The sequence below is a fragment of the Ictalurus punctatus genome, chromosome 10 (genome assembly GCF_001660625.3).
Source record: "Ictalurus punctatus breed USDA103 chromosome 10, Coco_2.0, whole genome shotgun sequence".
Classification (NCBI taxonomy): Eukaryota; Metazoa; Chordata; class Actinopteri; order Siluriformes; family Ictaluridae; genus Ictalurus; species Ictalurus punctatus.
Window position 1 is genome coordinate 589258 of NC_030425.2, and position 17081 is coordinate 606338.

Below are 17081 nucleotides of genomic sequence, written 5' to 3' on the forward strand. Positions count from 1 at the left end.
ACAGATCTTCACTTTTGGACGTCTGATTCATGTAGCTGGGATGGACTTTGAAAGAATAGAAGAAGTGGCCTCTTGTCTAAAATTCAGGTCTTTGTGGACTATTGAACAGATTCTAAAGAACCGGAAGTCAATGGTCAGTAATGAAGAAAAAGATTTATTGATGGACAGTCATGGAGGTGACAAGTAAACACTCCAAATACAGAAGACTTTTCCTAAAATTTTCCTTATTTTACTATGTTGTTATGGATGATGTTATGGATGTAGGGGACATTTTTTAGATGCTGAAAGACCCTTGTGTTTGGATGTATGTACAGCAAAGCATTTAAAATGACAAAGTTGACACGCCTTGGTGTAGAGTACTGGGTGTAGAAGAGAATGTGAAACCTGAATGGAGGTCACTGTACACCATTATCTAAAAGGGCAGTTGATTTACAGTGGAGTCTTCTTCACTGTGCGAACGCAGTTAATGCTTTTATTTCAGTTATTAGTTAGTGATATTAGTTAGTGTTGTTAGTGTTGAAGTTAGTGTTGATTGTCATTTCTGCTCAGAAAGATAAACTGTTTTTCATGCTTTTGTGGAAAGTGACAGACTGAACCCTTTATTTGTAATTTGGATTAAAAAAAAATTTGTTCTATTAGCAATTTTTTTTCTGTGAGGAGTTTTATTTTTGGATTCAAATTTGTTCAGAATAAAAGGTTTACTTGTCAGCTTTTGATTTTCATTTTTAGTCCAGGCGAAACTAGCCATGTACATGAGCAGGAGAAATATGGTTGAAAGATTGTGAGGTGAAGATGTAGTAATACTGTTTTTAAATTGGGTGAAATCACGAGTGCTGATAGGTTTCTGTTATTTTTTAAATCTAAGAAGGATGTATTAACTAATAAAATGTTGTGGAAATGGAGCGCTGTTCTCTGTTGTTGAAGATGATTTGTTTTTTACACAGTTGGTGTAATTTTTTATTTTGTTTGTGTTATTTCTTTGGTACTTATGTGATATGAGGTATCACTGCAATAAGGTAATAAGTGTATCAATAAAGTGTGATGTATAGTAATAAAAGACGTTTAAAATTCAGTTCTGTGTGTGTACCTCAGTATCTCCTGTGTGTGTGTGTGTGTGTGTGTGTGTGTGTGTGTGTGTGTGTGTGTGTGTGTGTGTGTGTGTGTGTGTGTGTGTGTGTGTGTGTGTGTGTGTGTGTGTGTGTGTGTGTGTGTGTGTGTGTGTGTGTGTGTGTGTGTGTGTGTGTGTGTGTGTGTGTGTGTGTGTGTGTGTGTGTGTGTGTACCTCAGTATCTCCAGTGTACAGTGTGGATTCTGCAGTCCAGCAGAGAACAGCTTCACTCCTGAATCCTGCAGTTTATTGTTACTCAAGTCCAGTTCTCTCAGTCTGGAGGAATTTGAGCTGAGAACTGAGGACAGAATTCTACAGCAGTTCTCTGTCAGTTTGCACCCACATATCCTAGAATAAAATTGATGAAATATCAGGACACCACATCAACATATTTACAGGAGTACGGACATCTTTCTGGACTCCACAATCAGCTACAATTTATTATAAGACCATTAGGTAATGTACACAACATGCACATGAGAAAGCAGGCAGCAATACACCCTTATCTGTGTTCAAGTTTCCACAACAAACACTGCAGATGTGGCTCATGGCAATGTAGTAGCAGGGCTAAGCCTAAACAAATAATAATAATTAAAAAAAAATCATCATCATATCTGTAGTTAACAAATGTTTTAAAGATGATTTTGGACTGTTTTTGTTGTTGTTTATTCATTCACTTCAAACAAGCACATCAACATCCTAAAACAAGCCAATACCGGGCAGTGTACAAAAACGACAGAAAAGTGACGACATTAAGACAGGAAAAATCAACTACATGTATGAACACTCACATAAAATGATACCCACTGTACACATAGGCTCTGAGTTTACTGTTTGGAAAATAAAGAGATAGAGGGATGCACAAGTGTTATGGTTTTATAGGAGACTTTCTACGGCATCAACTGTCGTACACCAGTGTTTACCGTTAAATAAAAAAAAAAAAAACAATTTACCTGTTCCATGTAAATTGCATCTATAAAAGACAGAGTTGATGCTCTAAAATGGAGAGTAAGTGAGAAGGTTACCAGTGAACTGATGTCATTTTCTTGGGAGCAGTGAGCCTGGCAAGAACTATTCATTTTTTTATTTTAGAAATGTTAAACGCAGACAAATCATTTAGGTCCGGACCGATATGGTTGCAGGCACTGTCCCAGATATTCGATAGTTTGGACGCTACCTCAACCCAGAACTCAAAGGTAACCAGTGGACACTCCCAGAGGATATGGATAAAAGTTCAGAAGACCTTTGATAGGCATAAACTGCACATGGATTCACTTATGATATTAATTTGCTGGAGTTAAAGAGGAGTTAAGTATGTTCTGTGCAAATAGCTCAAATTAATCAACTGGGGTCAGGTATACAAGACGCATCTTGAATGCTAGAGCACACAGCATCCCAACTCTTCATCTGGACAATCTTGCCACCACATATGGTCCAGAGTATGTGGCAGATAAGAGACTTTTATTAAAAAACTGATACCATGTATAGATACCATGCCCTTGTTGTTCTGTGCAGTGAATAGTTTACAGATAGGATGAATGGGTAGCAGGTGTTGCAGGAACACGATCAAACTGATTCTTAATTTCGTTGAAGGTGCGCAGACCTTTGTCATCATATGATGACCTTTGATGACATGGGTAAATGTTGACCTGCTATGGCATTACTGCATGTCGCACCTTCTTTGGTACACATAGGATTACCACTCTTCCTTCAGCCTTGCCACCATGCCTAATGCAACCAAAACCATACAGGTCTCCCCAGTGTCTAAGGCTGTAGCAAGCCTCACTGGCACCATTAATGCATGCTCAGTGGCACTGATTCCATATGGCATAAGTCAGCTGTGGGGGTCATCATCCGGGTACCACTGCTCAACAACGTTTTGCTCCTTTAACCCCAAAATGTCTCCTGGTGGTGGTGGATGTCTCCCTGCCACCTCCTGCAACTAGACCTTGGGTTAGATGTTACTACACCAACACTTCTCCTTTCCCCTCACCCAGAGCCAAAAGCTGCTTTTCTCAGTCTCTTCAGCTAGGTCTTTCAGGGTCTTCTGCTAGTTTGCTCCAGTTACTCCCATATCCCTCAGAAGGCAAACAGTTCATGTTCCAACAAAGCCACAGCATCCGAATTCTACAGGGTAGATGATGGTTCTCCAGCCAGCCTCCTTATACTCAGTGATGAGATCGGAGTACTTCAGTTTCTTCCTCTCAAAGGTAGATTTTATTCCTTCCTCCATTGGGACAGTTAGCTTGAGGAGCACAGTCTTAGTACTACTGGACCATATCACTATATCAGAGCAGAGACTTGTACTGATGGTCTCACTAGGGAACTGAAGCCAAGATCAACAGCCACATTATTCTCTGATACAGAGTGATGTGGTAGGACCACAGCTTGAATCCTAACCCTAACCCTTTACTGGAAGCTGGCTTTGGTCAGTCCTAACCAGAATGTAAGAAAACTGTATCAGCAGGCACTTACCCCTGTGCTTACCAGAGAGCTCGGCCATGTATTTTCTCCCAAAGGGTTTTGATGAACTGTTTAGACAGCAGTGGGTTTTGCTCACCGCCCACGATAAAGTGGTGTTATCATTCCTAACTTTTTTCCTGAGCAACAGACTTTGGGGCTTGACCTTCATCCTTGCAAAGACATCAGTTCATCCATCCTTTTTAGCAGCCTAGCTGTACATTTTGTGCTTTTGACAGGAGGCTAGTAACACCATCCAGATGGCAATGTGACTCCTCCTACTTTCTGTCATGCTCCAATAAGTTTTACTTCAATGGTGGCCACAAACAAAATGGGGGAGGTTGAGCATCCCATGGCAATTCCTACCTCCAACTGCTGCCATCCAATAGTGAAATAGTGGAATCTACTGATTCTTGGAGTAACTGGAGACTAGGCTCCTGATCCACACACCCTGGGAAGCCTGGGACCCCTGCCTTCTGTCACTTGGTGTCAACATAGCCATTCTCTGTGAGGTAGTTGGTTATTTTCTGTGCCAAAAGAGAGAAGGTCTTTCCTTCAATGTTGGATCAAGGTGATACTCCTGAATTGGCTGATCACTCTTGAGTCCTTTTCCTTGGGGGTGAACACTGCCACTGCTCTTTGACACTCCTATGGGATGCATTGCTTTTTCCAAGTGGCTTGCATGAAGGTTCACTGCAGGGCATTTCTTATAGAACTTGTAGGACATCCCATTGGGGCCTGGAGCTGCTGATGATCTGACTTTGCTGAGCTTAGGGGACAAGGCACGTATCCTAGCAAACCTAATGGCTCATGCCATGCTGGGTCACTGTACTGCCTTCTGATGTACTCTTCCAGCTCACTGGCAATTTCAATGAAGTAGTTAATGACATTTGTTAGAAATTAGCTTATTAGACGTAACATAAAGTGACATAACATTCCAGAGGAATTCAGTCAATTCCATGTGATTCACCTCTTTGCATAACTTGGGCTGTGTCTTTTAGTTCCTCCAAGGAAATAACTCTATCTAAATCCCCTGAGTCCAGTCTAAATAGTCGAGGTTTAACATACTTAGAAAATTGATCAGAAAATATCATTTATCTCTTTAGGATCAGTATTAATGTTAGCATCTGGAATCTTAATGGTAGGAATGTCCACAAAATGCTTACTAGTTCTAATTTTCACAGCTAAGAGATGACTAGGTCTGGCACCTTGGAAACTGTAGTGCTGTCTAGTACTATCAATCTGAAATGATGTTTTAGAATATATATATATATTATATCTCTCTGTAGTGTCACTTGTTCTGAGAAGCCTTGTTGTAACTCTGAGTCTAGACTTTTATAATGTTCCACAAGCCTTTGTAGTTTAGCAGTCTTGGCTTTCTGCAGATTAGAACAGAAATGTGTGGTGTTACTCCTTGTGAAGCATTTTATTGCATCCCATAATATCCTATGGTCCTCCAACGAGCCATTGTTAAAGCTAATAAATTCCTTACTTTCATAAAGTGTGATTTATATGCTTGGGTTGTCAGCAAGGAGGAGTTAAACTTGATGGCCCAATTGGACAAGATGTTTAAGGAGGCAAAACAAAAAAAAAAACCCTTTGTAATCTGACAAATACTATGCACGAAACTGATGGTTGCTGTCCTCCGGTGTCCAGCGGAAAAGGAAAAAAAGAAAAAAGTGAATTCACTGCAATAAGAAGTATGAAAGAGAAAAGATTGTGTGTGTGTGTGTGTGTGTGTGTGTGTGTGTGTGTGTGTGTGTGTGTGTGTGTGTGTGTGTGTGTGTGTGTGTGTGTGTGTGTGTGTGTGTGTGTGTGTGAGTGTGTGTGTGTGTGTGTGTGTGTGTGTGTGTGTGTGTGTGAGTGAGAGAGAGAGAGAGAGAGAGTACCTCAGTATCTCAAGTGTACAGTGTGGATTCTCCAGTCCAGCAGAGAGCAGCTTCACTCCTGAATCCTGCAGTTTATTGTAACTCAAGTCCAGTTCTCTCAGACTAGAGGAGTTTGAGCTGAGAACTAGGGATAGAACTCTACAGCTTTCCTCTGTCAGATTACACTTAGACAGACTGGAAGAGAGATGAAATGCTTGATTTAGTTATCTGATTGTGTTTCCATCAATTGGGAAAAAAACTTGAACACAAGGTTCTAATGTCAGGATAAAAATGTAAAATGAATAGCCTGTGTATAAACTCAAACTTCTCTTGAACAGATCAATGTGTCTCAGCTCACATGAGACATTGTATTTATCTTTCTGAAACAAGATAACAGAGATGGTGTGTTCATTTTCTTTGGTTCTTAAACTTATTATTTTGACCTACAGATACAATCATATAACACCCCCAATACACACACACACACACACACACACACACACACACACACACACACACACACACACACACACACACACACACACACACACACACACACACACACACACACACACACACACACACACACACACTGCAGCTGCTCAGCTTCTAAGACGAAAAAAGAGAGACCATATTACTCCTATTGTGCAGGAACTGCACTGGTTACCTGTGATATACAGAATCATTTTTAAAGTGTTCCTATTATCTTTCAAAACTCTTAATGGCATTGCACCTGTGTATTTAGCATAATGCTAATTACATTGTTATCATTATCATCATCATCATCATCATTTATTAGCATACTTTGTGTATGTGTGTGTGTGTGTGTGTGTGTGTGTGTGTGTGTGTGTGTGTGTGTGTGTGTGTGTGTGTGTGTGTGTGTGTGTGTGTGTGTGTACCTGAGTGTCTCAAGTGTACAGTGTGGATTCTCCAGTCCAGCAGAGAGCAGCTTCACTCCTGAATCCTGCAGTTTATTGTAACTCAGGTCGAGTTCTCTCAGACTGGAGGATTTTAAGCTGAGAACTGAGGACAGAACTCTACAGCTTTCCTCTGTCAGATTACACACACGCAGTCTGGAAGAGAAATGATGAAATATTAGAACACTGATCTCAAACTTATAAACACAGCCAAATGCAGCTAAAGTTTTGTGTGTCAATTATGTATGTAACCCTGGTTCCCTGAGTAGGGAACGAGATGTTGTGTCAGTAGCTAACGCTATGAGAACACTCTCCAGGTGTGACAATTGTCTGAAGCCCATATAGAATCTTGCCAATTCATTGGCTGATGGTGCTCGCATTGCCCTCAGAGACATAGTGTAACTGATGCTTCAAAAGGAAGCACCTGTGCAATCTCCCTTCAGATTTCTGCAACAGAAGCCATACGCAGTAACTAAGGAATATAGCAAGTTACACAGGCTCTTGTTCCCTACTCAAGGAACCAGGGTTACATATGTAACGAAGATGTACCATGTCATAGGTTCACTTGACACTGCATCTCTAGCTGACACTATGGGAACACTATACCACAGCACCATAATACTAAGTGACTGCCAGTTTGTCAGCCTGTGAAAACATACCCAGAATGAAAAGGTAAACATAAGACCGACACCTGCTCAGGCAGATAAAACCTGGGAACCTGAATCATGTCAATGTACAGATGATAAAATCTGATGAAAGTGTGCAGAGAGGCCCAGCCTGCTGAAACACAAATATCATCCAAACATGCTCCCTTGGAGTGTGAAAGCCAAGACGCACAGATAATCCACGTGCTTCATGAGCAATCGCATGTGGAAAGAAATCGCATACCTTACCCATGCGACATCCGCTGCTTAGTGCCTTTATTGTGACTACCAAAACAAACAAACAATTGATCAGATTTACATCACTGGCTTAACACTACAAGGCTCTCACAGGACAGTATTTATACAATCGCTCACTCTTCAGCGAATGAAAGGGTGGAGGAGAGAATGATTGAAACCTGAGACCAAAAACAGTAGAAGCAACATTGGGTAAAAAGCCTAGCCTTGGTTGCAACAACACTTTCACCAGATTGGGAGCAAAATCCATGCAGGATGGGCTTACCGACAAAGCCTGTAAATCCTTTTAAGAGATGTCAAGGCCAAAAATATAACCATCTTAATTGGCAGAAATTTCTCTGAGGCTGCCACTAGTGGCTCATATTGACAGCCCATCAAACCTCCTAAGACGATCAATAAGTCCCAAGTTGGAACACAAGCAGGACGGAAAGGTCTCAACTGTCTTGTTCCACACATGAAATGGGAAACAAGTGAATGCCTCTCTAAAGAAATGCCACAAATCTGTGAATGTTCAGCAGCAATCACTGCAATATACACTTTGAGTATAGCTGGGGCTGCACCTGCAGAAAAACACTAGGAATTCCAGCAGTGAAGCAACATGGCAGTGAACAGGATCCAAATCACGCGCTCTGCACCATGACACAGTCACCATTTAAGGGCATAGAGCCTCCTAGTGCATTCAGCATGGTCTCCACAATTTCAGACGAAAGACCAGTCCTCAAAAAGAGCCTTGTTCAAAGGCCAAACCCAAAGTTTCCACATTTCTGGCCACAATTTCCTGGGCCTGGGAAAGTAGATCCAGTCTCATTTGGATCTCCCAATGAGGTTCCTCTCGGAGAGACAGAAGATGCGAGAACCAACGGTGAGTTGGCCAAAGCAGAGCTTTTAACAAAAGGTGCACTCTGTCCTCCAGTACCCAGAGAACAATGTGTCATGCTAACCTCATCAAGGGATGCGAAAGGATCCCCCCTTGCAAATTGTTGTACGAGACCACAGACAGGCATCTTGAAGGTCTGGAAGGCAATGGATCACTGCCAGAAAAACTGGCAACAGCTCCAGGAAATTTATGTGAGATAAGCGCCATTCCAAATTCCATTGGCTAGGCGACCTTTGCGGACCGCGCATCAACCTATTGAAGCAGCATCTATTGTGATTGTTTGCAATAACACATCTCACCCAAAGGAATACACTGAGTCAAAAACTGGGGTTGTTTCTAGGGCTCTAGAGTCCAGTAACACCGATGTGTACTCTTAATGTGCGGTGAGGATGCCAAAAGGTATCGTCACTCCATGAGGTATGCCAAACTCCATGGCTGTCGACCCACTATTGAAACGGCCACATGTGAAGCAATCCCAGCAGAACAATAAAGAAAATGTTTGATTGGTCCAAACAAGGTAGGTGTGAAAGTGTCATTCTCTCTCACATGTGTCCCTCAGTGCAGACATAATGTGTTAGTGTAAAACGTAAAACAATCTTCTGTGAAAGTACCAGAGGTTTGTTTAAAGATTATTTGAGTAACAATTACAAACATGAATCCAAACAGTGCAGTTCAGTGTTGCATTAAAATAATAAACAATACAGTAATACATTTATAAATAAAAATACTCACTCAGCTTTCCTGGAGGCTTTGACCACTGGCAGCAGCCTCAGAAGACATTCATCTGATGGTTCATATTTACTCAAATTAAACACATCCATCTCCTGATCTGAGTTCAGTAACACAAACACCAGAGCTGACCACTGAGCAGGAGAGAGTCTGGTTCCACTGAGGCACCTGTGATCTTTTTTGTTCAGGTAAGTTTGTACTTCCTGCACCAGAGAATGATCATTCAGTTCATTCAGACAGTGGAACAGATTGATGGATTTCTCTGGAGATGGATTCTCCCTGATCTTCTCCTTGATGTACTCGACTGTTTCCTGTTTGCTGTGAGAGCTGCTTCCTGTCTGGGGCATTAAGCCTCGTAAGAGAGTCTGATTGGACTCCAGTGAGAGACCCAGAAGGAAGCGGAGGAACAGGTCCAGGTGTCCATTCTCACTCTGTAAGGCCTTGTCCAATGCACTCCTGTGGAAATCAGACATGTTTGGATTTCTCAAGAACTTTAAAATTCTAGCGTTTTGCTCCATTAACACATTTCTCTTTTTGAAGATGAAAGACAGAAAGACATATAATGCAGCCAGAAACTCCTGAACACTCAGATGTACAAAGCTGAACACCTTCCCCAGGTGAAGCCCAAACTCCTCTCTGAAGATTTGGGTACACACTCCTGAGTACACTGACACTTCTCTCACATCAATGCCACACTCTCTCAGGTCTCCCTCATAGAAAATCAGGTTTCCTTTCTCCAGCTGTTGGAAAGCCAGTTTTCCCAGTGCCAGGATACTCTCTCTGGTCTGCCGAGGATCAGTATCATATTTCTGATGGTACTTTTGTTCCTTGTGTTTGATCTGAAATATCAGGAAGTGTGTGAACATTTGAGTCAGAGTCTTGGGGATCTCTTCACTTTCTGCTTCACCCAACATTCTCTCTAGAACAGTGGCTGAAATCCAGCAGAAGACTGGGATGTGGCACATTATGTGGAGGCTTCTTGAAGACTTTGTGTGCGAGATGATTTTATTGGCCAGGCTCTGATCACTGATCCTCTTCTTGAAGTACTCCTCTTTCTGAGGATCGCTGAACCCTCGTACCTCTGTTACCTGGTCTACACACTCAGGAGGGATCTGGTTGGCTGCTCCTGGTCGAGAAGTTATCCAGAGGAGAGCAGAGGGAAGAAGATTCCCCTTGATGAGGTTCGTCAGCAGCACATCCACTGAGGCTGACTCTGTCACATCACACAATCTCGCATTTTTCTGGAAATTTAGAGGAAGTCGACACTCATCCAGACCATCAAAGATCAACACCACTTTGTGAGAGTCATAGTCTATTAATTGTAGCTTTTTCATTTCTGGGAAAAAGTGATGAAGAAGATTCACCAGACTGAGATTTTCCTGCTTCATCAGATTCAGCTCTCTAAAGGGAAGTGGGAACATGAAGGCGATGTCCTGATTTGCTTTTCCTTCAGCCCAGTCCAGAATGAACTTCTGCACAGAGACTGTTTTTCCAATTCCAGCAACCCCTTTAGTCAGAACACTTCTGATGGACTTGTCTTTGAAGAGGTCATTACATTTGATGGGTGTCTCCTGTGTTGCTGGTCTCCTGGAAGCTGTCTCAATCTGTCTCACCTCATGTTCATTATTGACGTCTCCACTCCAACCTTCTGTGATGTAGAGCTCTGTGTAGATCTCATTCAGAAGTGCTGAGCTTCCATGCTGTGAGATTCCTTCATTAATTCTTTTAAACTTCTCTCTTAGGCAGGATTTCAACGTCAGCTGATACACAGAGACCACAGATTCTAATAAACAAAGTTATAACATGTTTTAATGCAAAATCACTGAACACAATTAAAAATGTAAAATTCTTTCAATTGCTGCAGTTCATTCTTGATTCATATACTAAATATTATTGAAGGAACAGGACCATTGTACAGAGTAACCACCAGCTGGACCAAGAACATAACAGAAAAGCAGCAGACGATACTAAAATCAAACTTCAAACTAAAAGTGTTCCTATCTAAAACTATTTCCTCTCTCTAAAGTGAACCTAATGGAATAAAGCCATGACTCAGAGCTCTTACTGTTCTGCAGGGTGTTAGCAAGTTCTGTGTGGTTCATGTTCTTTAGGACATGCAGTGTGATCTTCAGTGCTCCCTCTCTGACACTGTGCAGATCCTCCTCATCCTCCACCTCCCTCTCAGTGCATACTGGGTAATCTGGACTCAGGAGCTTCCTAAACCTCTTCAGCTCATTCTTTATCAGAGTGATGACTGTGTGTTCCAGCGCCTGGTTTGAAACACACAGGAACAGATCTAAATATTATAATGTTACACAGTGAAAAATTGTATTTCTATTATGACAGTTACAACCAAAATTCTGTCTAATTGTCATGTAATGGAGGATCAGACAGAAGCAAATGAACATTCTCTTTTAAAGGGTGGTGTGCGTGGGTGTGTGATTGGCAACTGGTGTGTGTGTGTGTGAGAATGTGTGTGCGTGATTAGTAGTCTGGAGAAGGTGAACGTTTCTATGTGTTGGTTTGGGAGTTGTAGGCTGATGTGTATTATGGAAAACGGAGTCCCTGTTTGCTGTGATATGACATGAAAATCTCTACATAGAATGGGGTCAAGAATGTCATGTGCCAGGACCCACCATTGTTCCTCCAGACTTTATCCCTCCCATTCGGCAAGATATTCCAACTTCCCTTTTCTTCTCCTTCAATATCCAACAGAGCGGGAGGACCACTCAGTGGAAAACTCATGTGGCTACTGGACAGGGACAACTGGTTTGAAGTGAGAGACATGGAAGCTATGTGACTGTGATGAGGTAAGTCCAGCTTGTAGGTAACTTCATTTATCTGTTTTAGGATCTTGAATGGGCCAATGTACCTGGGGCTGAGTTTTTTGTATGAGAGAGGTTATCTTAGGTCTCTGGTAACAAGCCCGACTCTGCCACCTGGTTGGTAGTGGGGATGTTCACTGCACCACCTATTGGCATTCTTCTTGTAGGGCACTCTCCCAAACTTTTTCACTTCGCCTAAACCACTGGTCCATGGTCAGTGAGTCAGTGGGGTTGGAATTCCATGGCTCATTCCATGGGTCACAAGGTAGTCCGATAGCCTAGCACCCACTGATAGGGGGTGAGATGAGTGACAGAACGGTGCAAGGAGTTCTGGGCATACTCGACCCAAGGTATAAATTGAGACCAATGCTCAGGGTTAGCTGCGCAGGAGGTGCGGAGAAAATGGCAGACTTCCTGGTTGGCTCATTCCACTTGGCTGTTGGCCTGCAGGTGGTAGCCTGAGGTGAGATTGACTGTCACCCCCAGCTTCTCCATAAAGCTAGACCATACCCAGGAAGTGAACTGTGGACCCCTGTCACTGACAATCTCTTCTGGAATTCCAAAGCATCTGAACACATGATTAAAGAGCAGTTCGGCCATAGTGAAAGCTGATGGAATGTTCAGAAGTGGAACCAAACACAGAGATTTGGAGAATCAGTCAGTGACCACTAGTATGGCCGTGTTTCCTTGAGATTCTGGTAAGTCTGTGAGGAAATCTATGTGATGTGTAACCTGGGCCATTTGGGTATGGGTAGAGGGAAGAGTTTGCCAGCTGGTAAAGTTTGGGGTGCCTTTGCCAGGACACATGTTGAGCAAGAAGCCACTGCACAATGTACATCTCCAAACATATGTGGCCACTGCTTTTACCGTAGCAGATGATATGTGCATTGGGTGCCTGGGTGACCCGTGGTGAAAGCCAAGTAAGTGAGTTCTGCTCTGCATCGCTCAGGGATGAACAGTTATTGGGGAACATGAAGGAAGAATTTGTTGACTGAATGTGAAGCTCACTACACATGAACGGGGAAGAATGAATTCTTCCTTGCTCCCCTGGGGTTCTGTAGTGTGAATGCAGGAGAGAGCATCTGCTTTGGTGTTCTTGGAAGAATAGGGACCAATGGGCTTGTCATGAATTCAGATGCTTGGCTGTGCGTAGATATTCAAGGGTCTTGTGATCCATGAAAATGATGAATGGATAGGTGGCACCCTCAAGTGCTCAGTGGGCACAGTTTCTTTGAGAAGAAAGCAACAGGGTGGAGCTTGGGGATGTTCCTGAACCTTTTTGATGAAATAGCTCCTACTCCTGTTTCAGAGGCATCTACCTCAACAATGACAGGCTTAGAGGGGTCAGGGTTGAGGATGGGAGCCATGGTAAACACAGTTTGGAGTTGTGGGAGGGCCGGTTTGGCTGCTGGGTTCCAGACCAGGCATTTGGGAAGCAGGGATGTGAAGGAGTGTGCTATGGAGCTAAATCTTTGGATGAAACATTGATAGAACTTGGTAAAGCCAGAAATCACTGCAGATCCTTGACTGTTCGAAATGTGGGCCAGTCCACCCCAGCAGTTACTTTAGTTTGGTCCATTTGTGACTCCCTCTGAGCTTATAATGTATTCCAGGGAGGAGATGTTGATGTGTGTTGATCAGGATGTCGTCAACATATGTGATGACGTGTTTTCCCATGTCCCTTAATACATCATTGATAAAGCACTAGAACATCAAGGGGACATTAGAGAGCCCACATGGCATAACCAGATACTCATAGTGTCTCGAAGGTGGTAATAATGCATTTTATTTGTTTAACGCGCCTTTTAAATCACTCAAGGTCACTATACATCAAGAATAAGAAGTAGCAATAATGACAATGTCAAAGTAGTAAATAACAATAAATAACAATGCCAAAAACCATAAAAGTGGAAAGCAACAATTACAAACATGACAACTGTAAGAATAACAAAACCAAAAGTGCTAGATTTGAGTGCAGACAGTAATCATGAAGGATACTGAAGCCTGTCTTCCACTCATCCCCCTCTCTGATCTGAACCAGGTTGCAGGCACTATAATGGTCTAGCTTGGTAAAAGGTTTAGCTGATCTGAGCTGTTCTAAGGCTCCAGGAACTAGTCAGAGGATACTGGTAATTAACTGAACACTGACTGAGGCCCCGGTAATCGATACATGGTCTGAGGATGCCACCTTTTTTCTCCACAAGAAAGAAGTCAGCAAATGCAGGAGATGTGGATGGTCTCATACAACCTTGCTGGAGAGCCTCCTGAATATATTCCTCCATAGCTCGTTCTTCTGCCATGGATAGTGGATAAACCTGGCGGTGAGGTGGACTGGTTCCAGAAAGCAGCTCAATGGCACAGTCGTAACGGACGATGTGATGGTAGCCCGCTGGCCTTCTCTTTGCTGAACACCTCCTTTAGATCCTGATTCTTGGGTGGATTCTGGATTTAAACCTGGTTGTCAGGACTCTCGACAGACATGACAGCCAGAGAAATCATTGAGATTTTGAGACAGTGGGCGTGGCAGTACAGGGATCAGCAATTGAGTTGCCTGTTGGATCAGGAAATTAGTTCCAGCCATGGGAGGCCCAAGATGATCAGATGTTTGGCAGAGCTGGTTGACAGTGTCTTGATCAATGAAGTCAATTAAAGCTGTCAGAACAGAAAGCATGCCGGAGTATTCGATCAGTAAGTCCTCGATCAGTCTATCCACAGTAAAAGCATCAGAACTCTCTGCGCTGCCTCTCCCTTTCCTCTTTGGTGTGCCGAGTACATCCCAGCTACATGGGCTCGGAAGTGTTGTTGGTGTTAGCTGGAACTCCCTCTGCCTGTAGTGAGCTGCGTAGCAACCAGGGTTGCCTGGGAAAGACGGTTGACTTGGGTATTAAGTTTGATGAGCTATTGGTGATGTTCCCCCATAAGCTGCTCGTGGGCACTAACAGCTTGTTGCCAGTTGCAAGGACCTGCTTCCAACATGTATGGGCAAAGCATTCTGTCATGTAATGGAGGATCAGACGGAGGCAAATTCAGATAAGGTAGCTTTAATGAGTAACTAACGATCCAAAACATAAAGCAAAGATCAAAAACGCTAGTCAGGCAAGGGTCAGGCGATCTTAGAGTGGAACAGGATATGCAGAAAATTGGGGTCAAGGACAAAAAGCAGAATCAAAACCAGAGAATCAATGACAATAAATGGCTTGGCATAGACAGAGACAAATGCAACTGAGCATATACTTTGCAAAGTCTGTATGGACAAACAGTCTCTTTTAAAGGGTGGTGTGTGTGGGTGTGTGTTTGGCAATACTTGTGTATGATTAGTATTCTGGAGAAGGCCAACATGTCTGTGTGTTGGTTTGGGAGTTGTGGGAGTTGTGTTTGGGAGTGGTGGCCATGTTTGTAGGCTGAGGTGTATTGTGGGAAATGGAGTCCTTGGTTTGCTGTGATATGACACTGATTACCCATAATGTCATTATCTTAATTAACAAACCTGCAACCTACTCTCACACAAGTTGCAAACTTTTTTTTTTTAAAATCACACCGTAAATATGGAGTCCAACTGATTTCTGCTGATGCTTGATTTCTTCTTTTGTGGTCTGTGAACAAACAAAACACATGATGTAATGGTTTGATGACTATTTGTATTCATAGCTGCAAAACACACACTAATAAATACAGAGACAGATATTTAACACTATTCTCTTAACACAAATCACTTTTTTCAGGATTTCCTCACTGAGACTAACATATTTAATAACAAATGTTTGAATGAATAAAATAGTTATATTGCCATTAATTTCTCAGGTGTAAATTCTTCTGTAGCATCACAGACCCTCCAGCTCAGTGAATGAAAGTTAAACTGAGCTCTTAAAGCAGTTTTTCTCACTGCCAGTCTGAGAAATGCAGCACTGCACAGTTTAGTGTTTTACTGCTGCAACACCTGATAAAGCTCATAAAGAGGCCTGAGTTAGATCAAGTGGAACACTGCCATAAAACACCATATTATACTGACCTCACATCAGTAGGACTGTCTCTGTCTCTGAAGTTAAATGGCTCTTCCATTGACCAGTCACTCTTCATGGACACACAGCTGGGTTCTGGTGAGTCTGATCTCTTTCCCTCCATCATTCTAGAATTAAACAGAAATATCAGCAATAATTAATACTCTGCTGTCTCAGCACTGTTACACAATGTGTTCATCATTAAACACCAATAATTCCATCTTTTCAATTCAGCTCCAGTCTGCACACTTATTCAAACAGGAGACACGCCTCATACCTCAGGAATTACGCTGATGTCAGGAGTCCCAACCACAGATAACTGACTCAGCTGACTCAGCTGTTTTTAATATGGGGATGTGTTTGTGTTATTATTTCGTTTGTGTAAACAGATTGTTAGAAAAGCACGATGTTTGAATGTGTACATATATGAGTAGAATATTTGTTTTGTGAAATAAATGAAAACAATGGTTGATCATGTTTTTAGGGATCCCGGTTTACCTTTGAATAAAAAGTTTAGGAGGTAAAGCGTCTTTTTAAAAAAAAAAAGAATCTGTTTAAAAGAATCGTTTGTATTACATACATTCTAAACACAAACCTTTAGGATGTAAAAATGATTAAAAGAGCTGTTTAAAAAGAATCCGTATTACTAGGCTTCCCAAAACACATAAAAACTTTAGGAGGTAAAAATGGTTAAAAGAGATGTTTAAAAAGAATAGCGCATATTACACGACTTCTAAACAAAGATCCTTACGAGGTAAAAATGTTAAAGTGTTGGCTAAAAGAATCGCCATAAACAAATTTGTAAAACAAATATTCTACTCATATATGTACACATTCAAACATCATGCTTTTCTAACAATGTGTTTACACAAACGAAATAACGCCACATAGTAACACAAACACATCCCCATATTAAAAACATTATTTCTTTTCAGATGTATTTCACCCCACCAAAAACCAAACTCATTAACATAAACACCTTTTGTTGGGAGGGGGGCTATTCCCCCCCCCACACACCTCTCCACAACACCCTCAGACACAAAGGAGCCAGGATGACCAGCTGATACACTTGATAGGGTTATCAAGCACAGAGCGTCATAAATTATTAAACACACTACTTTGATTGACAGTTTGACAGAAAGTATATGATATAACTACTTATATTCAGTGCTATTAAACACCTTAAACCAAAGTTTAGTTCCTCTGTTAACTAGTGAGTGTTTAGAGATACAGATCTGTCCCATGAGACGGTGTGTATTTATTGCTGGTGAATGGAAAAGTAACTCACCTCTCGTCTTTCTTTAAGTCCTGTTTTCCAGACACACTCATGTTGGAGGTCATGTCTCCTTCACTTGATTACTGCAGGACACACGTTTACTTCACTCCAAAGCTCTTTAGTG

The 17081-nt window shown here is 42.1% G+C and overlaps 1 protein-coding gene across 1 annotated transcript in view; it reads right to left on the reverse strand.

The window, feature by feature from the left end:
- LOC108270637 (NACHT, LRR and PYD domains-containing protein 3) overlaps positions 1-17081 on the reverse strand; it is a 118813-nt gene that overhangs the window by 74097 nt on the left and 27635 nt on the right. The window contains exon 10 of the mRNA XM_053683355.1: positions 1283-1456. Coding sequence (XP_053539330.1) covers positions 1283-1456 — 174 coding nt within the window. The remainder of the gene's footprint in view (positions 1-1282; positions 1457-17081) is intronic.